At 45.2% G+C, this 27,528-nt stretch overlaps 1 protein-coding gene and 1 non-coding gene across 2 annotated transcripts in view; both read left to right on the forward strand.

The window, feature by feature from the left end:
• ZKSCAN1 (zinc finger with KRAB and SCAN domains 1) overlaps window positions 1-27,528 on the forward strand; it is a 98,613-nt gene that overhangs the window by 35,833 nt on the left and 35,252 nt on the right. Inside the window, exons 5-11 of the mRNA XM_034988175.1 lie at window positions 1,827-2,431; window positions 12,155-12,670; window positions 12,916-13,069; window positions 15,043-15,134; window positions 15,414-15,540; window positions 17,742-18,632; window positions 19,467-19,635. Of these exons, the coding sequence (XP_034844066.1) occupies window positions 12,245-12,670; window positions 12,916-13,069; window positions 15,043-15,134; window positions 15,414-15,540; window positions 17,742-18,632; window positions 19,467-19,635 (1,859 nt within the window). The 5' untranslated portion in view covers window positions 1,827-2,431; window positions 12,155-12,244. The remainder of the gene's footprint in view (window positions 1-1,826; window positions 2,432-12,154; window positions 12,671-12,915; window positions 13,070-15,042; window positions 15,135-15,413; window positions 15,541-17,741; window positions 18,633-19,466; window positions 19,636-27,528) is intronic.
• LOC117999693 lies at window positions 8,270-8,373 on the forward strand. Its single transcript, XR_004676307.1, has one exon. It is a non-coding gene; the product is annotated as a U6 spliceosomal RNA (small nuclear RNA).

The following is a 27,528-nucleotide window of genomic DNA, read 5'->3' on the forward strand; positions in this document are numbered from 1 at the left end:
ACTGACTGAGCCACCCAGGCGCCCCTGACATGAAAGATTGTAATTGCTCTGCCGGTTTTCTCTTCTTTAGTCAGTGGTGACAGCTCCAGGTCTGTTTGCTCTTGTCGTTCTTGTATCATGCTCACAGTCTTATTGACTATGCATGCGAAGTTTGATACCAAGACTTTATCGCTGACAATTCCTTTAAGAGCGTAACTGGATTTTTCTTGCTTGCTGCATCCGGATGATTAGTCTTGATTTCATATTCCAGTCGTCCACTCCAGCTTATCAACCTCCGCTCCCATGTTGGATAGTTGACCAAGAAAAAAGATTAAAAAAAACAACAACAACAGTGCACATGATGTCACATCAATCAGATTGGGCTTTTCCAGGTGGCAAGAAACAAAGTTAGGCTCTTTTGTTGGCAAGGGATTTATTGTACGTAAGGACGCACGGGGAGATAGGGCCACAGGATGCACTGACATCACAGAATGTTATTTGGGGCCTGAAGGTGACTCAGGTTATCACCTTTTTCTGCTGTGGGCCCTCACTACTAGCTGGCTCCCGTCTGTGAGCTCTGCCATGTGGTGACCATTCCCTTATTGCCTTTGTTTCCATAGTTCAGTTCTCTCTCTCCTCAAACCTCTGTTTACTCATGACTTTTCATGCTTCTATCACCTATTGGCTTCCAATTACTGATTTCTGCTTGCCCTGTTGTTTTTTTTTTTTTTTAAGGTGAACAGTGTGTTACCCTCACAGCATTTTTTTTTAAGTTTATTTATTTTTTTTTTTAGTAATCTGTACACCCAACGTGGGGCTCGAACTCATGACCCTGAGATCAAGAGTGGCGTGCTCTCCCCACAGAGCCAGCCAGGCTCCCCTTGCCCTGCTTTCTGATTGTTTACATGTGTATCTCCCACTGAAACTCCCCAGGAAAGGGTATCTAATGGTGTAGTTCCCTACTGTTCCATTAAAGCTCTCAGGCCAGGCCACCTCCATAGTTCCACCAGTCAGGATATATGTAAGCTGTTTTTCCGTCAGATGCCCAAACCTGACCCATTCTGCTCTGGTCTGAAAAGTGGTCACACAACACGAATGTGGCACCTACTTAACGCATACCAGCCATCTATCCAATACAACTGTAGTTTTGAACTATGTTTCAAATGATAAATAAAAAAGATATGGGGTACCTGGGTGGCTCAGTCCATTAAGCGTCTGCCTTCGGCTCAGGTCATGATCCCGGGGTTCTGGGATCCAGCCCCGTGTCATGTTGAGCTCCCTGCTCCGCGGGGAGCCTGCTTCTTCCTCTCCCTCTGCCTGCAGCTCCCCCTGTTTGTGCTCTCTCTCTGTGTGTCAAATAAATAAATAAAATCTTTAAAAAATAATAATAATAAAGATTTGACATATATATGAAAGCAGGGAGGAAAGGGAGGAGTGAAAGCCGTCACAGACTGGTTAGGGGGGAGGGATTAGGAGTGATTATGTTTCTCCACTTCGCAATTTTCATTTAATGATACTGTAATTGTTTTTTAGTTTTCAACTTTTTTTTTTTTTTTAAGTAATCTCTCCCAAGCAATAGCAGTCATGCACCCACTACTAAGTTCAGTCTCTTTCGTGAACTTGACTTGGAACATAGAGCAAAGTTACAACCATTAAAGCCGGGTCACCCTTGCACAGAAAATGAAGCAAGGTTGACTTTGTCAGGTGAAAGTGAAAGCCAGAGGTGAAGATTGTGAAAGCACCCTGAGGGCAAAAGTTTTCAGAGTGCTATAATAGCATATGCCATATGGGCAAAACACAGGCTCTTACAGCTACGTTGGTTGTGGAAATATGTCCTTTGTCCACAGGCCAAATATTGGAAAACACCATGCATTCGATTGGCCGACAGCTCCAGGGCCAGAGAGAAGCTACCACGGCAGTTTTGTGAAACCAGCCACCCCTGGCTTCATTTTGATCTTCCTCTGTTGACACAGCCTGGTTTCAGTTGCTCTGCCACAGACAAGCAATTACTAAGAATTATTATTGCTTGACAATAACTATAATTACTGGATGGAAAGGACAGCAGAAATCGAATTATCATATGGACTGGTGCGGGAGCCGGTCAGCTGAACCCCGCCTCCCGTCCGTCCCCGGCGCTAACTCCCGGCGCAAGAGCCGGCGCGGGGGATCCTCGCGGCTGGAGGCTTGAGCGGAGCACCCAGGGCAGGAGCGCGGTCCAGCGACTCGGGCACCGAGATGCAAAATCCTCCTGCGCTCCTAGAGAGAACCCGGAAGCGCAGCGCAGTCCCGGAAGGCGAGGTGCTGACACACTTCCGGCCTTTGTGACTCATTGTGTCTGTGTCGAGGCGTCGGGAGGGCCTAGGTCCGTGTGCAGCGCCCTTCGGCCGGCCTGAGCCCCAGAGTCAGCTCCCCTTTCTCGCCCAGCGCCCCCAGGCCGCTCCCGGGGCTCACGGTGAGACTTGGGGCCGGCCTCTGGGGAGGGCGGGCGCCGCCGCCGGGTGTGTGCGTGAGGGTGGGCTCTGCAGCCGCGGCCCCGGGGTCCCCTCCAGGCGGCCCGGGCGGAGTGTGGACAAAGCCCAAGCCTTGTTCGTCCCCAGGCCGGGCGGTTGGAAGCGCCGGCCCCCGGGTCCAGGCGGGGAGGGGGCGAGGGTCTAGGGGCCGGGGGTGCACGGAGACCTGGGGAGAAGCCGGGCCCCGCGCCCGCAGTGTCGTCATCGTCGTTTGACGTTTCTGAGAACAAGGTTCGCGAGCGAGCCGACCCCTGTCTGATTTGACTGCCTTTCCTTCGTCGCCATTTGCTTTGATTCCAGGGAGAGGGTTTTTTGGTTTTTTTCGGGGTCCTTCAGGACCTCGAGGTGAAAAACGGGGAAGGCCGAGCCATGGACACGTTCCGAGGTGCCGCTGACGTGTTTCCAAATCACCTGCTTCTCACCCCACCCCCCACCCCCAAGCGGTGATTAAAGAGTATTTGAAGCTTAGAGGGGATAAAGACTTGATTCGGGTTTTATACATCTCACTCGTTCCGCCTTGCGGAATATTTTGAAAACCTTTAGAAATGATCTCTCCGGAAGACTAGGTGGATTTTTTTTTTTTTTTTCCAGTTCTGGGTAATTAATCTGCTTGTCTTGGAGTGGGTGAAGAGTGAAGGGAGTTTGTGGAAATTGCACCAGCGCTTAGGAGACTGATTGCCTGAGTGACCTTGGGTGATGCAGGACTCTTCTCCAGCTCTCAGTTTTCTCATCTTTAAATAAAATGAACTCGATTTTCTCAAAAGGCCCTTCCAGCTTTGAAATTATTTGATTTGGTCAGTGTAATTGAAAGATTCAGCTACAGTTCAGCCTGACACGGCGCCCCTCCCGTCCCTTTCCTGCAGTGCCTCCAGTACACAATAAGATACTTTTCATTATAGAGAGTGGCTGTTACATGGCCAGGGACCAAAGAAAGCATTTATTGTACAGGCCGGTGCTAGGCGGATTGGAGGTGGTCAGTAAATACTTGTTGAATGGGATTGTGGAGAATTCATTGTAACCAGATCAACGAAGCACTGTTAGTATATATGCTGGCCAAATGTGGAGAAATAGCTTACATTACATAGTGACCCATTATGATAATTTGCCCCAGAATGTATCTCCCAAGTTTGTGTTGTCTCTGAATTACTGTGCAAGATGCCTGTTAGTTATTTCAGGCAGTTTTCACCGGTATTAAAGTATCAACAGGGAAACTAGCTACTTAAATACACCATAGTCTTTTACTGATTCTCTACTTGATCTAAACATTTAATTTTTTTTTAACTTTCTATTGCATCTAAGTATAGGTGAGTGGTTATGTTAAATTTTACCTTTTCGTTCTCAGGTAGTCTCGGTATTCTTTGTGTAGGTAGCTGTCTTTTAAAGGGAGGTTTTTCATATTTAAAAAAAAAAATTGGGGGCGCCTGGGTGGCTCTGTCGGTTAAGTGTCTGCCTTCGGCTCAGGTCATGATTCCTGGGTCCTGGTGTCGGGGTCCTGGTGTCGGGCTCCTGGGCTCCTGGTGCCGGGCTCCCTGCTCAGTGGGGAGCCTGCTTTTCCCTCTCCCTCTGCTGCTCCCCCTGCTTGTGCTTTCTCGCATTCTCCCTCTTAAGTAAACCTCTGTTAAAAAATCGGGAGGGGTGGTGCAGTTTGTTTAAACTTTCAAGACTATGCCCTGGAAAAGGTACTGGCCTGTTGAGAAAATAGCCTTCGGAATAAACTGAGCTTGTAACTCCAAGCCCTTTTTGTAAGAAAATCGTTGATATTTATCCTCAATGAGAACCAGTTGCTGGGGGTAATCTTATCTCAATCAGATAGGGTGTCAGAATGTTTTTCAGCACAGAGGGACCCCAGAGGTAGTTTTCTGCTCCCCTCCCCCTTATCCTTAGATAAGGATACTAAGTGCCAGAGAGGTTAAATAACTCACTGGGGGATATGTAACTTATTTGTGGGAGACTAGAATGTAGGTATTCCAAGCTGTGCTGCCCTCAGTATTACAGGAATTGTCCTGTTGCTTAGTCTTTTAAGCGGGCTGAAAATTGTAGAGCATACTTACATCTCTTTCTGTTTATTGAAAAGAAATTAAAGCACCTATCTAGTGCCTACCAAATGCCGGACACTGTTTTAAGTGCTTTACATGCATTAATTCATGTAATCCTCACAACAACTCTGTGAGGAAAATAACGATTTTTATCCCCATTGCACAAATTCAGAGAGAGAAATTAATCTGCCTAAAATTATCGGCTGGTGAGTGGTGGTACAGCTTATTGAGACTCTTCCAGGTAGCCCCTGGGGCTGATTTGAGGGCAGTATTGAGTGCTGTATGAGTGGGCACAAAAATAGTAACACCGTAAATTCAATCAATTACTTCTTAAAAACTAATGTTTGCAAGGAATCGTACTAAGTGGTCTAAGAGGTACAAAGAAGCCTACCCTAGGGCTCCTGGCTGGCTCAGTTGGTGGAGCGGATGACTCTTGTTCTCAGGTTGGTAGGTTTGAGCCCCACTTTGGGCATAGAGTAGAGCTTGCTTTAAAAAAAAGAAAAAGGAAACAAAGAAACATACCCTTAGCAGTGGTCCAGTTGAGGAGGAAGTTACGAAAAATTAAATTGCAGAGAAAGATAAGGACTTCCATGGCAGATGCTTGGCAGAGAGCATTTGGGCCAGAAGTTTAGTGAGAGGAGAAAAGATTGTTTGCTGAGATCATCTGAGAAACCTAAAATAAAATCCAGCCCTTCCACTGCTGTTGTGACTTTTCTCTTTCTCAGAGTAGGAACAGAAATGTTGACGCATGGGGGAGAGGACCTGTCATAACTGGGGAAGAGGGAATGTGCCCGTGCCCTCATCTCTGTCCCTTTGTGTCTCACTTCCTCTTCAGTCTCTTCCTATTGAGTTCCATTGACTCGAGAAGTATCCCACTTTTTTTTTTTTTTAAGCAAGCTCTGCGTCCATCGTGGGGCTTGAATTCACAACCCTAGTATCAAGAGTTGCATGCTCCACCAACTGAGTCAGCCAGCCGCCCCCAAAAAGTAACCCACTCTTTAAAACTCTGGCCTAGGTGGGACACAAATCAAGATTCCTTTCCTCGGGGCACCTGGGTGGCTCCGTCGTTAAGCGTCTGCTTCTGGCGCAGGTCGTGATCCCAGGGTCCTGGAATCAAATCCCACTTCGGGCTCCCTGCTCAGCAGGGAGCCTGCTTCTCCCTCTCCCTCTCCCCCTGCTTGTGTTCCCTCTCTCGCTGTCTCTGTCTCTCTGTCAAATAAATAAATAAAAATCTTAAAAAAGAAAAAAGATTCCTTTCCTTTATCCTCCTTTGTATAGCCGAGACAGGATAAAATCTTCATAAAAATAGAGCTCTGATGCTAGGCTAGTTTCCGCACCAGTCCTGCTCAGTTATCCTGTTGGATGGTCCCCCCTGGTTAGATTTGAGGTGATTCCTACTTGCATCTCCTGCTGTGTCTCCTTAGCCACACCGCTCTCTGGTGAAAACTGCAGATGGCAGATGAGGCCCATTCCTGGGTGGTCATCCTCATAGGCCCCCCTCTTAAAAAGAATCTGTGTCTACACAGAAGCTCTTCCTTACCCCAGGTGTTGGGACGGAATGATGGTTAGAGCTTGAACTGAGGGGTCCCACAGACGGAATTTCAAATCCTGGCTCTACCATTTAATTGCTGTATGACCTTGGGTGTGTTATTTAACATCAGTAAACCTTAGTTTTGTCTGTGTAAAGTGCGATAATAATTGTAGCTACTACCTGCTAAGATTGTTACGTGAAAGACTTAATATCTGCTCCATGGAAAGCGCTCAGTGAACATCCGCTCTTACTGTTATGCCTCTAGGAGTGAATGTTCTTGAATTGAACAGCAGTGAGGGGTGAGTGGCATTTTAGCTAAGTGCCGAAGGATACGAAGGATTTGAAAAGGCAGAGAAGACTGGGAGAGGAAATCCCAGACTTTGTGATGTGAGTAAAGGAAGGTGATCAGAATCCAAGGCCTATTTAGGAGATACTCATTTTGTGGATGGAAAAGGCTCACGCACGAGAGGGGCAGAAATCGATGATGGGCAGTGAAGCGTGAGGGGAAACTGGGACCAGGTACTGGAGGGTGGCTCTTGGAAGGCCATAGAGTTTTTGTAAGAATCATCATAGTAAGGTAGGACATGACTGAAGGCAGGGAAGCAGAGAGAGGAAGCCTGACTTGATGGAATTAGATCATTCTCCCTGGTGCTTGGAGACTGAATCCATGTAAGGAGAGGAATCCAGGAAGGTGAGATTCTGGGCTTTAGTGATTGAATTATTAGTAGAGTATCTGATCGCTAATTGCCACTAAAGGGAAATAAAAAGTGGCAGGGGGAGCGGTGATATTTTGAGTAGTTCTTATTTCTTCTACTCAATTTAATGGAATTAAACTGCCAGGTCTTGTAACAGATAAGTACAAAGAAGACTCTCTGTCTTTGAGGGGCTTAGAATTTAGTTGGGGGGTGATAGGAACTGCAGTCCAAATAATGATAATATAAGGAGAATATAGATGGCATAAATAGGAACAAAGCAAGATTGAGGGTGTTCAAAAGAGGAAGGTACCTTATTTAATTTGGAGTGTCAGAGGAGATTTTACATCTTGACAAGTAAAAATTTGACCAACAAAGTTGTAATGGTGGGAAATTGTGCACAGCAGAGACGTGAAGATGGAACATCACACCCTGTGCGTCAGGAACATGAATGGTCAGATAGGCTGAAATTTGGGGGGATCAGTACTTGGGGATAAGACTGGAAAAGTAGAGTAGGGTGTGTTCTTTGAACACGAAATTGGTAGATACCAAGGATTCACTGACACTAATTTAGGGAAGGAGGGAATGACCAGAAGCATTCTTCGGCAAAACTGCACTGACCTCCTCAGTTTGTTGTTCGTTTCAACTGGGCAGAGATTGCAGCTGGGGAAACTGGGACCCTGTCACCAATTTAGGCAGGAGATCTGGAACCTGAACTAGGGTGATGGAAAGTAATTGTGGGAGGCGTAGCAGGAAAAGGTAGTCTTTCTTTTGACTTTTCAGAATGAAATTAGAGAAACTAAGGTTCATAGGAATTATTTAGCCTCCAGTTGGGAAGAAGCTAGCTAGCCAAAGGAGTGATGTCGTGGACTGCCAACTCACCGCCTCTTCCGATGGAGGAAGCGCTCCTAGGGAGGTCTTGGCTATTCTGATGCCCCAAGCTCCAGGGTGCCTCTTGCTAGAAGCTGCCTTGTTGACACATCAGTTACTTCTCTGGCTTCTCTAGCACTGGTATTGAAACCTCCATAGAACGGTTGGTACATTCTGCTTTGTACTATAGTTACTTGTGTAAAAATAGGAATCAGGCTTCTCATCTTTGTGTTCCCCTCAGTCTAGGAGGACACTTTGCATATTGTAGATCCGGAGAGATGTTTAGGAAATTGAATGATTGTAGCTGGAAGGACTTGATTAAAGCTGCTCTGAAGTTGAAAAACATACTTACTGCAGCAAGGAGGGTGGGTGCAGAAGGGGTCTGAAGGAAGTCAGCGGGAAGGGCTGGAGGATGGTTTGCACTGGGCTTTACCAGCTTAAAATCATTGAAAAAAATGACTGAATTCCCACATTCTCTCAGTTTATATAGAAAGCCTTTTTGGATGTAGCGTTTTTTATTGTTCTCACAGTCTGCTACTTTAATAAGGATTTTAATTTTTTTAAGGACAAAAAAAGTAAGATAGAAAAACTAATCCTGTGATAAATGTCAGATTAAAATCATAGTCTTTGCCACTAAAACATTCATCTCCAGTGCTTGCTTCGGCAGCACATGCACTAAGATTAGAATGATACAGAGATTAGCATGGCCTCTGCACGGGGATGACATGCAAATTCATGAAGCGTTCTGCTCCAAACAAACCAAAAAACAGTCATCGCCGAATCTTTTTTCGGACACACATTCCTATCTGTAAAAATTATTTGTAAAAATTGTATACATGTATTATTTTCCCAGCATTTTGTATAATAAAACAAAAAATACATTAAATTGTGCTATTGAAAAATAATTTTTGTCCTTTAAATGCATGTGATCCCTTTTCCACCCAAAATTACTAATAATCTTTTTTAATGAGAGCCATGTAATTAAAAATGCTTTGCTAGTTTAAAATTCATGGGCACCTGGGTGGCTCAGTTGGTTAAGCGACTGCCTTCGGCTCAGGTCATGATCCTGGAGTCCTGGGATGAGTCCCACATCGGGCTCCCTGCTCAGCAGGGAGTCTGCTTCTCCCTCTGACCCTCCCCCCTACTCATGCTCTCTCTCTATCTCATTCTCTCTCAAATAAATAAATAAAATCTTTAAAAAATAAAATAAAATAAAATTCATGACTTTAGGGGCACCTGGGTGGCTCCCTCCATTAAGCGTCTGCCTTCCGCTCAGGTCGTGATCTCAGGGTTCTGGCCCCATGTCTGGCTCCCTGCTCGGTGAGGAGCCTGCTTCTCCCTCTCCCTCTGCCCCTCCCCCTAGCTCGTGCTCACTCTTTTCTCGCTCTCTCTCTCAAATAAAATAAATTAATTAATTTAAAAAGATAAATAGGCCTGGCAGTGAGAGGCCAGGCTGGACACTGATTTATGATATTAAAAAGCTCAACCCCTCAAAAAAATTAAAAAGATAAATAAAATTTCTGGCTTTGGATGGTACAGCAATGGATGCTCTGTCTCTAAAGCTTGAATTTGGTGCTGTTGAACTGAAAAGATACCTCACAAAGATTTGTCAATTCAGGTGGAAGAAACACATTGTCAGCTCGGCTTAGTAACTCATGATTGGTCCTGTCCACCATGCTAAATTTTGGTTGTTGAAATTCAGCTAGTACATTTCCATTTTCCATACCTTTAAATCACCTGTTCTTTTTTTTTTTTTTTAAGATTTTATTTATTTATTTGACAGAGAGAGACACAGCGAGAGAGGGAACACAAGCAGGGAGAGTGGGAGAGGGAGAAGCAGGCTTCCCACAGAGCAAGGAGCCCGATGCGGGGCTCGATCCCAGGACCCCGGGATCATGACCCGAGCCGAAGGCAGATGCTTAACAACTGAGCCACCCAGGCGCCCCAAATCACCTGTTCTTAAAAACTGATAATCAAAAGGTGAGGTGCCTGGGTGGCTCAGTCAATAGGGCATGATCTTGCGGGTCGTGAGTTCAAGCCCCACATTGGGCGTAGAGCCTACTTTAAAAAAAGCTAATCAAAAGGTGTTTTATGTTTTTAAAAAACAGATTTTTAAGGTCTATAAAATTCTTCATTTGGAAGATTTTAAACAGTAGAAAATATTTACAAGTTTTTCAAATGTATAGATGCTGCGGTTTTTCCGGGATACTTAATATCATTTTTGGCAGTTAAAATTACAGAACGGTGGAGACTATTTCCCAGCATACAGCTATTCTCCTAATAGTCTTTCCTTGCACTTTTTTTTTCTAAAGTAGCTTTGCCACTTATTGGTTGACATCTTGTTTGATTTGGATTGACATTGGTTTTTATCTCCTTATCTGGGTGAGTAAAACCTTTCTGTAGATAGAAGCTTCATCTGAGCCATTTGTTTCTTCACGTGTGTTTGTACCATTAGTACTTCTTCAAATTGTAGTTTCTCTTCCAGAGTCTTTAAGCTGCTTGTCTTTTTTCTTTTCTTTTGAGCTATAATTGACATATAACAATATATTAGTTGCAGGTATACACCATAATGATTTGATATTTGGGCAAAATGATCACCACAGTAAATCTAGTTAACATCTGTCACCACAGTTACAAATTTTTTTTGCTTTTTTTTTAAAGATTTTTATTTACTTATTTGAGAGAGAGTGAGAGAGAGAGAGAGCACAAGAGTGGGGAGGGTCAGAGGTAGAAACAGACACCCCGCTGAGCAGGGAGCCCGATGTGGGGCTCGATCCTGGGACTCCAGAATCATGACCTGAGCTGAAGGCAGACGCTTAACCGACTGAGCCACCCAGGCACCCAGAATGTTTTTTCTTGTGATGAGAGTTTTTAAGATCACTTAGCAACTTTGAAATATGCAGCACAGTATTATTAACTCTAGTCACCGCGTTGGACATCGTATTCCTATGGCTTATTTATCTTAGACCTGGGAATCTATCATTTGACCCCCTTCACCCAGTTTGCCCGGCCCCCGTACTTGTCTCTTTTATGAAGGCAGGATTCATTCAAGCTAGATAAAATAATCCACTATTCCACATACCTCGTCTCAGATAAACTGGGAAATATCACAATACCTAAAATTGCGCAAGTGAAATGAGGGCACTTTGGCAGCTCTGTGTGGGGGAGGGAGGCTCCCACTTTTTCCTTGGGACACACTCGGTGACATGGGACAGTTCGGCATTGAACCAAGGGAGAGTGTTGGTGTCAGTCGCAACACGCCATCTGTAAAGTGGCACTAGCAGGGGCGCCTGGGTGGCTCAGTCGTTAAGCGTCTGCCTTCGGCTCGGGTCATGATCCCGGGGTCCTGGGATCGAGCCCCGCATCGGGCTCCCTGCTCAGCGGGAAGCCTGCTTCTCCCTCTCCCACTCCCCCTGCTTGTGTTCCCTCTCTCGCTGTCTCTCTCAAAAAAAAAAAAAAAAAAAAGGGCACCAGCGGTTGTGCCTCCTTGCTAGGACCGTTGTGGGAGGAAATGAGATGATGCGTGTACTGCTTGAAGCTTGGTGCCTGGCACCCTGCTGACACTCGGCTCTCGCTGGGCTGAGTGCCGTAAAAGCCTGGTGTCATAACCTGCCGCCCCTGGAGGTGAGGTGTTTGGACTCAGGCAGACACCCCGAGGGTGGAATTGGCCTATTGGAGGTTTCTCTCTGAAAAAAAAATTTTTTTTTTTAAGATTTTATTTATCTGAGAGAGAGACAGCACAGGCGAGGGGAGAGGCAGGCAGAGGGACAGGGACAAGCAGACTCCCTGCTGAGCTGGGAGCCCAACACGGCTCGATCCCAAAACCCTGAGATCATGACCTGAGCCTAAGTCAGATGCTTAACCGACTGAGCCACCCAGGTGCCCCTTTAAGATTTTATTTTTAATAACTTTTTTTTTTTTTATTGAGAGAGAGAGGAGGGTCAGAGAGAGAAGCAGACCCCCTGCTGAGCAGGGAGCCCGATGTGGGACTCGATCCCGGGACTCCAGGATCATGACCTGAGCCGAAGGCAGTCGCTTAACCAACTGAGCCACCCAGGCGCCCCTTTAATAACTTTTTTTTAAAGATTTTATTTATTTATTTGTCAGAGCGAGAGCGAGCACAAGCAGGGGGAGCAACAGGCAGAGGGAGAGGCAGACTCCCTGCTGAGCAGGGAGCCCTATGTGGGACTCGATCCCAGGATCCTGGGATCATGATCTGAGCCGAAGGCAGATGCTCAACTGACTGAGCCACGCAGGCGCCCTAAGATTTTATTTTTAAGTAATCTCTACACCCGATGTGGAGCTCGAACTCACAACCCCAAGATCAAGAGTGTCACTTGCTCTACCGACCAAAGGCAGCCAGGAACCCCTCTGCAAACCTTAATATATAAAGTGACAGTGAAAACAGCGTGCCTCTGGAGGCTTTTTCTTTTGCTCTTCAGAGGTGTTTTCAGTGCTTCGATGTGCAGCCTTGTGTGAAGTGCTAATACAAGTCACTTTTCATAAAGGCACTAATAATTCTGTTTACTGTGTCAGGAACAGCACCGAAACATTTCAGCAAACATCTCCTAAGCCAGGAAGAAGAGCCCAGACCCTATTTGGATCAAGTCCGCCCCCTGAGCCTGAATGATGACTGCAGAGTCCAGGGAAGCCACAGGTCTGTCCCCACAGGCTGCCCAGGAGAAGGATGGGATCGTAATAGTGAAGGTAGAAGAGGAAGATGAAGAAGACCATATGTGGGGGCAGGATTCCAGCCTGCAGGAGACGCCTCCTCCCGACCCAGAGATTTTCCGCCAACGGTTCAGGCACTTCTGTTACCAGAACACGTTTGGACCTCGAGAGGCTCTGAGTCGACTGAAAGAACTTTGTCATCAGTGGCTACGACCGGAGATCAACACCAAGGAGCAGATCCTGGAGCTGCTGGTGCTGGAGCAGTTCCTTTCCATCCTGCCTAAGGAGCTCCAGGTCTGGCTGCAGGAATACCGTCCCGATAGTGGGGAGGAGGCCGTGACCCTTCTGGAAGATTTAGAGCTTGATCTATCAGGACAGCAGGTAAGAAGAGGTGAAACCGATTGTGTGTAAGCAGCGCATGGGTTTTAAGCCTGGAACAAAGAGCAAGTTACAATTTAAAGCGGGCTGTAGTTGTCCTTGTGGTTACTCTTTATGCTCTGCTTGGGTACTGAAAGGTGTGCTGGCCTCCTTCTCCTGCATCCACTGGTCTGCTTACCATCTTTTTGTTTGTTTAAATTCCCATTTAAAAAGTGATTTACCCACAAGCCCACCCTGTTTGTCCTCAGGTCCCAGGTCAAGTTCACGGACCTGAAATGCTCGCAAGGGGGATGGTGCCTCTGGATCCAGTGCAGGAGTCCTCGAGCTTTGACCTTCATCATGAGGCCACCCAGTCCCATTTTAAGCATTCATCTCGGAAACCTCGCCTCTTACAGTCACGCAGTAAGAACTTAGCAAGGTTTCATGTGGGGAAAAGCAAACTATTCGGGATGGGGGTGCCCTCTCTGTGTTGCTGAGGGCCTGTAATTTTTTTAAAAAAGCATGCTTGTCTTTTTATCATTACACATTATTGTCATTATTACTAAATATTGGGGGAAATCTAACTTAGAGAGCAGCCTAAGGAGTTAATGTTACTGAGAAGGTAAATGAAATGTACATCATGAACTTGGATGGACATTACATTATTCTTGGAATTTTTAGCATTTTGAACGTCCAGCAGATTTTTTTTTTTTTTTTTTTTTACAAGAAATTGCTGGGAAGAGGTTATATATTTACCAGCCTGGGTTTTGAAACACTCTGGTCCAATCTCATAAGTTACCTTGAAAAGGATCATTTTTAAAATTCATTTAATTTAAAATGTATAAAAATGTCATATAACCTCTTTTTCTAGCTTTCAGAAATTTCAAACAGTGGGAAAAGGATGGAAGAAAATACTTTGTTTTTGTTTGAGGAATAGGAGAAATGTCATTTCAGGGTTATACATAAAAATCAGTTTAAATTTTTTTTTCCTTTGAGGAAAATATTAACTATGTCTTTATTCAATTTAAAAATCAAAGTAGGTGCATAGAATATCAGTAAAAACAAGACCATATTAAAAGTCCTGTTGTTCAGTAAGCGTTGCTAAAGGTACGTTCCTTAACCAGTGTGTTCATTTGTGCTGACATTTAAGGCAGGAATATTAGAGCTTCAGAAAACATTCTCTTCTGTGCATTCTGGAGGAATCTGTAAATCAGTGCGTTGTGCTGACTGATCCACCACTGACCATCCAGTCCCAGTCATGTCCTGTACAGGGCTTGTGAGGTCTCTCCACACTCCACAGGGGGGAAATCAACATTGAGGAGAATATTTGTAGTTTTCAGTGCTCGATTAGCACCTCCTGGCACCAGAATAGCAGGTTTAGAGCCCCTGGCACATACATTTGATACTTAGTAAATAGTTCTTCAGGGAATTCAGCCATATGCATTTATCCTTAATTCCCTCCCAGCACTACTCCTCTTCCAGAGTCTTTCCTAATTCTCGGAAGGTTAAGATGCTAGATGCTAGATACTCGGTCTTTCTGCACATTTTGCTTTAGCTTGTTTTATAACTCTGTGGTCTGAAATAGTTACAAGGTTTAGTAATTCAGTTTCAGATTCATTTCTCTTATGTCTTTGCAGCTCAGTAACATTCTCTGTTTATCCAGTAACATTACCAAATCTAATACTACTTGGCAAGGGAAGATCTTAATTTTGTGGTTTAAAAATTTGTATAGTTGTTGTTACACACTGCAGTTTGTGTGATCGTCTGATAGACTGTCTTGTATCAGATCAGGGTCGACCCACACTTCTGCGTACTAGTGTCTCATCGACATTTGAACCACGCATATGTTTAATCAAAAAACTGTGGCTAAGTGAGGGAGAAAAGTAGGAGGACCAAAAATGGCCAGAAAAGACCACCTTTGTGCCCTGTGTTTCAAGATATTACTACTAAAGATTGTTAATGCTCGTGTTATATTTTCTGCAACTGAGTGAGGTTGTGATGCTCTGGTACTGTTCCTTGGACTGGAGAAAATTAAATTGTGAGCCCAACTTGAATCATGAACCAGAAGTTACCCACTTCTGTAGGTAAGGAAGAATAGGAAGCCAGGTTGTAATTCTGGCTCTGCCATTCTTAGCCGTGTGACATTAGGCAAGTCATTTACTTTCTCGGTGTTTGGTTTCCCCCTCTTTAAACTAAAGGGTTTGGATCAGGTGATTTTAAGGATCCTTTTGTGACTTGGAAAAGCAGAGGTCATATTTTTTCTTCGTTAGAGTCTCTGTAGTTGAACACTGAACATCAAACATGCTTGGGCAGGAAAGAGAGTGCCCCGGGCCCTTCTTGGAGGGGAGGACCAGAGCAGAGCTGGTCTTACTCACAGCTCCTTTCTCCTCCCTCAGCTCTCCCTGCCACCCATGTTCCTGCCCCTCATCACGAGGGGAGTCCCAGAGACCAGGCGATGGCATCTGCACTATTCACGGCAGATTCCCAGGTGAGCAGTGGGCCCCTCTGCCTTCCTGAGACCCTCGTGTCCGCCTTTCTTTCTGGAGCTCTTTTAGCTCTCTCCACCCCGGACACAGTCTTGATGCCCCTTCCCACAGACTAGCCCCACTCCCACCCTCCCCATCCACCAGAGCCTGGCATGATCCCCTTTTCTTTCCCAGCATCCTGCAGGCTTGCAGTCAACTCTGTCCCTGACTCCCAAGTTTGGGTGATGGGATTGTCCCTGAGCTGTGGGAGAACTGAGTGTGGGGATCTCATATTATTTCAGGCAATGGTGAAGATCGAGGACATGGCCGTGTCCCTCATCCTGGAGGAATGGGGATGTCAGAACCTGGCTCGGAGGAATCTCAATAGGGACAACAGGCAGGAGAATTATGGGAACGTGTTTTCCCAGGGTAAGACTGATGCAGGATTATTGTCTAAGATTGTTTTGCGTCTTTTTTTTGTTAGTTGCGGGATCTCTGATGTGTTCAGTTGAGAGTTGACAAGGATTGAGAGACTGCTGAGCCCCTTTTCTTCAGGCCAGATAGAGAAGGAGCACGTTTGTGTTCATTTAAACCCCAAAGCCTGATACCGTGATTCCCTGATTCCAAGTGGATTTTTTTACTTTTAGGTAGTTTTTGCTGTTTGAAATCAGAAATACTCTTATGTTCTGAGTTCTCGCCTCTTCTACCACTCTGATAGCTAGGATTTGTCTCCAGTCCCCATCGGTTGTAATGTAGGTGCCTCTGTCGAGGGGATAGAATCTGTATTTCCTATTATAGAGGTCCGGGTGAGACCTGATCATCATCAGTCTAATCCTAACCTAGGACCACATTCCTGGACTTAACAGGCATCCTTCCATGGGCTTGCTTTCTTCTTCCATCCTGTGAGCGCTGCTCCACAACAGCTTTGTGTAATTACTCATGACTTGTGCCTGTGACCTCCCTTACGATCAGGACTCCCCGTTTCCAAACCTAACGGTAATCTTGTACAGACAGTTCTGCTCCTGGACACGTAGTAAGAACAAAAACAAGCTCTCAGAGGCATCAACCAGATAAGACAAGGTGACCCGGTTGACAAACATTCCCATTTGTCCCCTTCCCTCAATCCCTGGAAGACAGTACTGCAAAGCAGCTCTCTAATAAGTTGTGTCATGGGATGTCCACAGAGAGATTTCTGCCTACGAGGACAGAGGGAGGGTGAGTGAAGGGAACTGAAGACACAGAGTTACTAAAGAAGCCTCAGGTTTTGTTTTGAACCATAGACCTAACCAGGTGGTAGTTTCTTGGTACTTTGGACCAGATTCTGAACATTAAGCCAAAGAACTGATCTGTGTTTCTTAGCTGGGTATTACCTACCCCGTGATAACTTCAAAAAGCAAACAGTAGTTGGAGACAGTCTGGGAATTATCCCAATAACCAAGGACCTTGGCTTGGAATTCAAAAGAAGTGGACCGATTTCCTCTTCTTACGGTTGGTTCGGTATTTACGGCGATTTCATCACTAAAGTCAGGGCTTAGATACTAATCAGGTTTCCGTGGTTGCATCCGGGAGCCTCTTTGGGATAGTGCAGACCCACTTGGAAAGGGCTCTTAAAGCCAACTAAATAAAGAATAGTAGAGTTGCGATAACTTGGGTTTTTTATTAGATAAATCTAGACAAGTATAAAACGTGCATGTTCATTGAACAATTTTCACTCTCAATTTAAAAATAATGACACACAGACTCTAGCAGACTACAATAAAGATATATTCCAATGTTTTAATGTGCTGGTTGCCAAAAGACAGGATCAGCTTCGCGTTTGTAAGATTTTGGTTTTTTACATCGTCTCCTTCAGGGGCCATATCCAGAATTGTTCTCAGTTTCTTTTCTGTTCTCAGGTACTCTCAGTGGTCTGTCAGTGAAGGTTTTTAGTCACGTTTACTAATGCCCCAATCAACTTCCTCACTCTCCACTCTGATAATTGAGCACTGTCAACTATGCTGCTCTCGCTGGAGGAGGGAGACTCCTGTGTCTGAAGACCCAAGTGACCTGCCAAGTCGAGAGCTCCTGTGTTGTCCGCTAACCGTGGCCTTGTTAAAAATCTCCCAGAATCGGAGTATTCGCTTTTCCTTTATTAACTATATATATGCCTTCCTTTGTGGGCTAGTACCGCTTACCGTTTCTAGGAGGGACCTGTCCATTCTCTTTGTTCAAACTCCTACTTAATATTAGAAGCAGAACATGATTTTTTTTAACATATATTCCTTCATATTAATAATTGGGTAACCAAATCCTAGAACTGTGAATTGTGACCTCTTACGTTCCTTCTTTCCTCCTCCCTTCCTTCCCTAACTGGTTCTGCTCCCTCTGCTCTTCACTCCCCCACCCCCATGTGTGCTCCCATCCTCTCCCTGCGCTCCCTCTGCTCTCCTCCCACTCAGGCCGCCCTCTCCTTCCCCAACTCTACTCCATGTTGTCCCGATTCTTTCCCCCTGCTTTTCTTATATTTTATCCCCGGTTAATACTGTGAGGTCATTTTGCAGGCATGTAGAAGCTTCCAGGAAAACAGTGTCAGTTGATTAACCCACATATTCAAAAGAAAATGGTGCCATTTATATTTTCTATTGTGTCAGGTTGTGAAAACAGGAATGAGAATGAGGAGTCAGCCTCAAAGGCTGAAATCGCAGAAGACTCAGCATCACGTGGGGAGACAACAGGAAGATTCCAGAAAGATTTTGGAGAAAAACGTGAACAGCAGGGCAGAACAGTAGAAAGGCAGCAGAGAAACCCTGAGGAAAAAACAGGAAGAGAAAAAAGAGATTCGGGGCCAGCTACAGTCAAGGAAAAAAAACCCACCACGGGAGAGAGAGGTCCAAGGGAGAAGGGTAAAGGTTTGGGAAGAAGCTTCAGTCTGAGTTCAAACTTTAACGCCTCTGAAGAAGCTCCAACGGGAGCAAAGTCCCACAGATGTGATGAATGTGGGAAATGCTTCACGAGGAGTTCAAGCCTTATTCGCCATAAAATAATCCACACTGGAGAAAAGCCCTATGAATGTAGTGAGTGTGGGAAAGCCTTCAGTCTTAACTCAAACCTGGTCCTGCATCAGAGAATCCACACAGGAGAGAAACCTCATGAATGTAACGAGTGTGGCAAAGCCTTCAGTCACAGTTCAAATCTCATTCTCCATCAGCGGATCCACTCTGGAGAGAAACCCTATGAATGTAACGAGTGTGGGAAGGCCTTCAGCCAGAGCTCAGACCTTACTAAACATCAGAGGATCCACACAGGGGAGAAACCCTATGAATGTAGTGAATGCGGAAAAGCTTTCAACCGAAACTCGTACCTTATTTTGCATCGGAGGATTCACACCCGAGAAAAGCCCTATAAGTGCACTAAGTGCGGCAAGGCCTTCACCCGGAGCTCGACCCTCACTCTGCATCACAGGATCCACACCAGGGAGCGAGCCTCCGAGTACAGCCCCGCCTCCCTCGATGCGTTTGGCGCATTCCTGAAAAGCTGTGTGTAAAGTGAGAATTCGTCAACAAGCCATTTCCCCCTTTTGTTTCCAGAATTACTTCAGAGATGTGTGCCCACAGAGGGGAAGAAAAGGCGGCCTCAACAGATTAAAAGGAAAAAAAAAATCACACGTCAGGATCCTTGTAGTTCCATCAGCAGTGTTCCGCCTTTGCATCGTCTGTGGGCATGTAATCCTTCCATACGGCCCCTGCAGGGAAAAGCTAGTCCTATGGAGAATCCACACGATATTTCCATACAAGATAAAAGCACACATACAGTCAAATGTCAAGCTTTTCAGTAATGAGGATACCTTTAAGGCGCTCTCAGACTCAGCAACCACAACATAGAATTGAAAGATCAAGATTGGCTCCGTGAAGGCAATACTGGGGTTTTAAAGCTGCTTGCTGCAAACAAGCCCTACTTGGCCAACATCTTGCTCTACCTTATTTCTCAAAAACAAGAAACCGTTAAAACAAACTGCATTGCGACATGCTGCTCAAACTAGTTATATATACGATAAGTTATATACGATCACTGGTAGCCTGCCAAAGCTATAGAAATCTAGGACTGTGCTGATCGGTATCAAACCAAAGATTTCTAGCTCTTCCTGAAAGAGGGTATGTGCACCAGTCTACAGTTCCAAAGGATTCCAACAAATGTAGATGGTTCTATCCTCATCGCTGAGATAAATTCTACTGAAATGGCAACAATGATTCAAAACCCTTCTCTCCCTTCTCGAAATCCCAAAAGCACTATTGCACTCCAAAATGCATTTCTCCACAAGTTAGCACTTGATTGATTGTAGACTGTCTTTTAATCCTACGTTGTTTCGTGTATGAAAGTTTTCATCATGCCCCCTCCCCAAAGAGATGCTTCGAACATCAAGGGATCGCTCTGTATCCCGACAGCACTGGATACAGTGCTGAACACGGAAGAGGTACTCGTAGTACTTGACTTCTACCAGGACTTCTACGCTTACGGTGAAGTCTGTGTGAATCAGGAGTACCTGAAGTAGGGTCGCCTGGCCCAGCTTTGGAAGAGGACCTTCGGAGTCCGAGCATGCTACAGCTCCAGGGTCTGATGTTCCTTTTATCCTGAGTATAAAAGAAAGCCGCTGGGTAGCTGCCTGCATAAACTTTTCTAAACACAGATCTGTGAGTAAATAACCACGGAATGCCAGAAACAACTCTCGTCATCATCTTCAGAAAAATAGGAACTTTTACTAAGGCCATATCTTAACATCTTTCTGGGGCAAAAGATCTTAGCCAGAATTCTCTTCAGTCAGCTGATGAACAGCATGATCATTTAGGCACTTTCTCAGTCATTTGTGACTGAATAATACAGTGCAGAAGACATGGTTTTTGTTGCTTTTCAGAACAAGGAAAGGTGTAGAGTGCATTTCCCCCCCACACTTTCCAGAATGTTTGCAAAGGCACTTGATACCATCAGCTGGCAATTCCCCAATGTGTGTGTTGCTCTGGGAAGTTCATCGACAAGCTGAGATGTGGTTGGTTGTATGATAGTTGAACTGCACGGAGTCTTTTCTGTTTCTCATCCCTGAAGACTGAGGGGAGGCTAGGAAACTGGTCTTTTCCGTCGTCTGTGCAGGAGGAAGCAATCGGCTGCCTAGAAGCTAGTTATAGATGGTTTTCAGATACACACGCGGGAGAGCCAGGTATCCTGGGCGTCATAGGCAGTCCTCAGGGACTCGGGGAGAAAGGTCTCTGCTCGTGAGAGTGTGCAAATGATGGTGCACAGCCCTGCAGGAACTTAGAAACAGACTAAGAGCAGACCTGAAGACTCTCTGCCTAATGGGAGAACCCCACATAGAGTTTGAGTTTTTCCCTCAAGAAACGACTAAAACTGTCATCCTTCACCAGTTGTTCCCTGACCGACAACTCAAGCCCACCAGACGCCCTGGCTTTATGGGGAACCAGTGAGGTGGGGGCAGCTGTGGCCTCAGTTCCAGACCAAACTAAAATTCTGCGCAGCAGTGATTCTTTGGCCTCTCTTCATAACTGGGACCAACCACCTGGAGCTTCTAAGCAGTTCCATCAGTGTCGCCTGCGGAAACTTCAAGGAAGTCCCCTGGTGACCGGGAGAATTCCACCCATCCAGTTTAAGAACAACAGGAGATGCTCCAGAAGAGTATACCTAATGGCTTTTTGTAGTAAATGAAGGCGGAAGAAGTGCTTTTAAGGTTTTCTTCAAAAAGTGAGCCACAGTGGAGGCTTCACACAAACCTGCTGGCGCTCGTCAGCGGAGACTTGCCCCCGGGAAGCCCTGAGAGCACCGAGGCGCTTCAGCCCGGGCCCCAATCAAAGCGCCGACTGTTCTGGAGAGGCAGTGAACTTTGGTTGGTTCCACATGGGCCTTTCTTGGGCCGCAACTACATGCTGCCATCACGCAGTCGTCGTTTGTGTTTTGAAACTTCAGTGCAACCTGCGCCTCGCGTTTCTGTCCTGTGCCAACCATGGGGTAGTCACCGTGGTTGCCTTAGGTCTTCGGCAGACGCAGTCCTTCAAGCAGCCATTTGAAAACGCATTTTCTGAAGAAGCCAGGCTTGGGCTGTTTATTAAAACCATTCACGTCATGTCCATTTATCAGCTGCCCAGTGCGAAGTGTAACTGGGTCATGGTCAGAAGGGCTTACCACAGCTCATTAGCGTTGGGACGTTCAGAAGTTCTTGACGGGCTTGAAGTACTCCGTAGTTAACCATTAGCATGCTAGTTGACCTAATGGAAGTTTTTGAAGGGTTTTTAAGAAAATACCTTATTAAATAAACCTGCCAGGAAGAGAAGTGAAATCCTTCAGATTGTGGGGAATTTGTTTTTACTCCAGCCTGGCAGACAAAGCTACAGCCTGAGAATATAGATCTCAGAATATGAGGCATCTTGATAGGCTAAGACACTTAGTATTTTATTCAAGGCATAAAAGTGAGACTGTGCTAACTTTGTACAGAGAGTTTGCCGTGTTTGCCGTGTGTGACCATTGACATCTCACATACATCAGAGAATTCATTCCAGAAGGGAACCTCATGAATGCGATACGTATGGCAAAGCCTTCCATCCTATCTCAGCCCTTAGCATCAGAAAGCTTAGCTGTTAATAAACTTTATTAATATTGTACGTGAGGCGAACTTTCATGTATACCACTCGTTGCTTTGGACAGAAAATGAATTCTGTCAGTATGTTCCAATCATGTAATGAATTTCAGAAACACTGCAGAGGAAGCTCGATCTTAACTCCAGAGGATCCACAGAAGAAGAAAAAATGTGGGGAAATGCTAAAAAGAAGGCAAAAACTGTTCATGCTGGGTACTTCTATATATATTTTGTATGACCGCAATGTCAGTGTCCATGTTTTGTACCTCTGACCCGGTTCTACTCTGTATTCCCTGTAAACAGATAATGTACTTTATTTTAATCTATTTGACAGAACACGTCACTCCAAAAGAGCAAAGTTTTGGAGTGAGTAGTGAAGGAGGTGATGTGGGTATAGATAAAAAGTCAGTTTACAGACCTGAGGAGGGGGGAAATGAGAGAAAACCTTCATAATTTAGTGCTTACCAAATCAGGAGAGGAGATTCAGAGATTCCTTAGGAGAGACAGGTTAATAGGGCTCTAGAATGGAATGGTTCCTAGAAACATCTGCAGCTTCCTGGGCGTTTTCTCTTCAAAGCCAGGAAGTGGACCCCTTAGCTGCCAGCTCACCATTCCAGGCAAAGAGAATGGATTCTCTGGGGGGGGGGGGGGGGGGGGGGGCCTTCTCCGTGAATTGAGAGCGGGGAGTGCCCTGGGAAGGCCAGTGGACCACTTAACCTGACCAGATTGTGGAAACCATAGTCCCGCTTCCCCCACTAACTAATCTTCATGCTTAGGAAATTTGGGATAGCAAAGCACCAAGATGGGCCCTTTCCTAGAAAATAGACACAGATGCATCTAGTTCCTGGCATGGCAGGAAGTTTTTCTAACAAGGCTGGAGAAGCATTTTGTAGTATTCCCTTAGGCTGTACTCCTGTGTACCTTCCCTGCCCCCCGCTCACTTCCTCGGATTGTTCCTTCCCCATGACTGTTGGAAGGCTTGTGAAGATTTGTAGCTATGAAGGAATTTTTTCCTCCCTTTTACCCTAGAGTTGATCACCTTTCATTCCAGGGTCTGGTCACCCTGAAGTCCTCATCAGAAGCTAGCTAACCAGGTTCATCCTACCATCCTCATGGAAGATTTGGTTACACGAATTGGAGTAACAGTATTAAAACATAGTCAGACGGTGACAGCAATACTTGCCAGAGGAGCCATATTTTTTGTGTGTCCCACTCTGAGCAACTTCTCAGAAATATTTATGAGGGGGCTGGGTTCCCCATTTGGGAAACCATGAAGGTCTGCAGGTTGCAAAGTGAAACGTAGAATCAGAGAAGAGAAAATTAAATGGTATAAATAGATCTTTTCGTAGAAGTTAGAGTAGATTTTTATTTCAACTACTACTGGAGAATTCAATAAGAAGCATTATTTGAAAAGTTTTCCTAACATAGGTTTAGGTTTTGTTTTTAGAATGGACACACTACTGTACATTTAAAAGCAGTTACTTATTTTGCTACTCAAAATAATTTTTTATTCTATCTGAAGATGAACTTACCTGTTTTACTTTTCAAAGCTTTGTAAAGCAAACTTGAAGTTATAGGGAGGCTAAGCCATCTCCAATTCTGCAGGTCACACAAAAGTTGGAGAAACACTTTGGACATCTCATTTGACAGAGTGTCCTAACATGAGAACATAGTTTTCATATTGTCCGGTCTGTTTAACAGTGGATACCACAAACCTCATGTTTTTCTCTTTATCCTAAAACAGTGGAAGGTGAGGAGAGGCATTAGGTTGACTTCTAAGCAATGTTATTTTAACAGTAAGAAAAAAAAAAGTCTTTAAGATTTCTGCCCTCCATTTACTTAAAGAATCATGGCTCAGTTAAGAGTTACACAGTAGTCAGCAAAGCTAATTGGTCTTAAAGTCAAACTTTCTCCCTTCCACAAGCACTCATTAAGCAGTGAGGCTAAGTGTTTTAAGATACTAAGAAGAAAAAATGAGACCTGTGAGTGAAAGGTGGTGTTAAAACTCGGATTTCATTCCAGTTTCAGATTTGGGTTTTAAGTTCCTTGGGTCCAGGGAAGGGACTAGGCAGCTGCAGTCGCCCCAACTCAGGTGCGTTGGACAGTGCTCGCTTGCCTTCCCCCTCACCTCAACCTCTAAACAGTTTAGGTAAGGTTTCTTTCTGCCCTAGCAAGGACAAAGCATGTTAGGCTTAGAGCTGCTTCTGCTAGTAGCCGAACTTCTTCCGTGAGAACAAATAGATGGGGGGGGGGGAGGGGGGAGGGCAACAGACGGTGATTGTGCCGGAAAATCTTGGTCTAAAAATAATGTGAGTTTAAGGTTAAGGGGGGGCGTTGTAAGCAAAATCAGCGATTATTTTAAAAAGAACATACGTATTTTTATTAACTTGTAGTTAAATATAGATTATTACAACCAGGTCAACATCATAAGCCTAAATCTATATAGAGAGCTAACTCAGGCATTGTCTTGTTTTTCTGTAGACTGGATAAGACAAACCTTTCCTGTTTTTGTCAGTCCCTAGTTTCTTAGTTTAGAATAAATTAGACCAAAAGAAGAAACTTGTCTTTGTATACCCGCAGAATTAAGTTATTGCTGTTGAAACCTGGCCTTTCATTTCACTAGTCTTAGAAGAGTCCAGATGCTTGGTAGATGTTCAGTAAGTGATTTTTAAACTGAATTTGTTCATTTAGAATCCTCATTAACCTTTCTAGGAAGACGACTTTGAATAAATAATGGAATCTTAGAGGAAAAGTGGTTTGTTTTTTAAAAAGCTAGGGAACTCCTCTATTGAAAATAGTTTGAAAACTTGATGGAGGACTAAAGTTTCCATCATGAGAAATGGCAGCAAAGTACCACTGAATGCATTTATAGTCAGTGGTCCATTTTGGGAGGCCGGTGGTATCTGACAAATGTTAGAGCAGATGGGGAAGGAAATTATGGGGAATTGTAATAAATATCTCTTTATGTCGTTTCTCTTCTGGGTCATGGTAAAACAATAAATTATCACCTCTAGGTCGCAAGGTTGGCATTTGTTTTTTCTCACTCTTGGTTGCATAAATGCACACATTTCAGATGAGGCAAAAAAGCATAATTCTAAAGGTAAAAACTGGAACCGTGACCCGCAGGCCCTCCTTCACGGGAGCTTCGAGTTCTAGGTAGCTTCTCGGAAGGAGGAGAACCAGATAAAAAATCATGGAGTAAAGTAGCTTTCAGTGATTCCTCCAAACACGATTTTCTCAAAAGGTGGAACCATTAAAGTACAACCTTTGACCGATTTATAAAACTCAGAAAAAACTAAACATCCTAATGGTCAGCATGTGATCTGGTAGTTCAGACCTTCACACTGTGACCTCTCACCCGATAACCTGGTTTTGCTATTGCATAATAATAGTGAAACACACTCCATTCGATTTTTTTTTTGTCTCATTTAAATAATTCATTTATTCACCCTTTTTAGAGACCAGAATCAAGGCACAAAGTGTTCTATCTGCTTTGGTTTCAGGGTCCTTACGGAATACTGACTCCTGCCCTGCTTGCTTTCCAGGGCAACAGTGGAATAAGCAATTTTTTTTAAAGAAGTAAGTAAAAGGTGGCACATGTCGGGGGGTAATGTATTTTTCTGCATTGATCTTCACAATGAAATCCCAGCTCAAGGGAAGTTCACCTTTCCTGGGCCACTGGCCTGGCCTGGGCCGCCCAGAGAGCAGAACCTAAGGTGAGGGCTTGTGTGCCGGTGATTACTTTAGGAAGTGATTCCAGAGAACCAAAGTGAGGGACAGGGTAAGCAGAAATGGGGAGGAATCCAGTACATTCTTGAACCTGGTCACTGCTGTGGAGGATGGGCCCTGTGGCAGATTCCAGCCCTGAGCTGCTAAAATCAGCCTTGGGCACAGAGAGGACTAGAACCTTACAGCAGCCCGAAGGGCACACAAGAGTCAAGGGTCAGGGTTCCTTCCAGGAGCTTCCCGCCTCAACTTTTCACTCTGTGCAGTCCCCGTCAAACCTGGTGGCTGCCTGCCCTGCCTCCATTCCTGAGCCTTTGTCACAGCAGCCCGAGGGAAACATGCAGACGTGCCCACCTATCTTCTACCCTTAACCCTCCTGGATAATCCTGTTCACTGCCTGCTTTTAGGTTCCCAGTGCAGGTGTTTCCTGCTCTCCAAACCCCTATGCTGGTCACGGCTTCACGTCACTCTCAGCAGATGCTGGCACCTCAGCGTTCCTTCCGAGGGGCCTGAGGCCACTGGGACGCGCGCTTCACTGTCTGGTCCTTCCTGCTCCCTGGAGCCCCTGGCCTTGCTCTCTGGTGCCTCCATGCTCCTCCTCACCCCGCAGCACCTGTTCTGCGTTTAAATAAGCACCTGCCTGTAGCTTTAAGGAGCAAGACAATCTTTTGTCTGACTTCGTCCTCTCCTTTTGGCTGCCAAATTCCTCTACCAAGTGGACCGTGACCACTTCTCATCTCTGCCGCCGATCCCCCTCTTAAAGCTCCTGGAATTCAGCTCTTCCCCAAGCACTTAAATCGCACCGCAAAAAGATCACTGGTGTTCTTAACAGCATTTTCTCTTGTCTTCGTTCTCCCTTTTCTAGAATGTTTGGCCATTTCCTTGAAACTCTTGTCAGTGGCTTGTATTAGGCTGACCTTCAGCCCCTCTCTCTCCTTCACTCAGGAATAATAACCATGAGTTTTCTCTAATCCACACATCAGCTTTGCAAAGACGGTTGCCTGGTTTTACAAGTGCAGAAACAGGCCCAGGAAGTGAAGCGGCTCACCAAATAAATGGCAGAGCTGGATTTTAGTGTTTGTTTTAAGTTTACTTACTCATTTTTAAGTAATCTCTACACCCAGCGCGGGGCTTGAATTCACAACCCCGAGATCAGGAGTCGCATGCTCCACTGACTGAGTCAGCCGGGCGCCCCTAGAGCTGGATTTTCAAACCAAGTGTGTGACTCAAGCAACCAGGTTCTCTCCACTACTTCATTGTCCCTTGTTCTCCTTTATGAGCTCAATTCTCCCTTTGTGAGTCACGCGATCCCACAACTACATTTATGGAGCAGCCTAAGTGCAATGGTTAACCGTCCACAGGCATCTAGTGGAGCTGCTGATCCCCTTTCCTCAGCTGATGCGCATCCCTTTGCAATCCCAAATCCTCCAAGGAGCCAGATTACCTCTGGAATAATGGAAATTACTATACAGGCTTAAGGGGCCTTGCTTGTCCCAAACTACCCGTGTGCCTCTGCAAGTGGTCACCACTGCTGCCAAGTCTAAAGCATGGCCTCCACACCGGATTCTTGAGCCTAGGAGGTGGTAGTCTCACTCTACCCTACCTGGATTATCTTTATCATTTGCCCTACATTTGGTTCCGGATTCCACGTTTTAAAAGAGAAGCGGTCCAAGTGCAGGATAACAAAAGCAAAACCACCTCATATGTCCAGTAAAGGGTTTTCCTTGATGAGAAAACTCACTGGGAACTTGGTCTTTGCCCTCAAATATCTAAAGAGGGTTGCGAGAGGGATTCAGTTTGTTCTGCATGAGTCCCAAGACATAGAAACAAAAATCCTTTTCAGCAAACATTATTGTCAGGCCACGTACTAGGAATAAGAAAAAGAAAGCGATACAGCAACAAGTAAGGCAGATAAGCGAAGCAGTTCTGCCTCGCTACTACCAGGACTCAGACAAATTAGAAAAAGGCACCCCTTCCTCGAGACACACACTCGGCTGCCTTCTGTTGGCAAGTTGTGATAACCATACAGATCATTGATCACTCCCTGATAAGAAGGTGAATGGTGGCCCTTGGGG

Source organism: Mirounga leonina, unplaced genomic scaffold (genome assembly GCF_011800145.1).
Source record: "Mirounga leonina isolate KUSES-001 unplaced genomic scaffold, KU_Mleo_1.0 Mir_454, whole genome shotgun sequence".
Lineage (NCBI taxonomy): Eukaryota > Metazoa > Chordata > Mammalia > Carnivora > Phocidae > Mirounga > Mirounga leonina.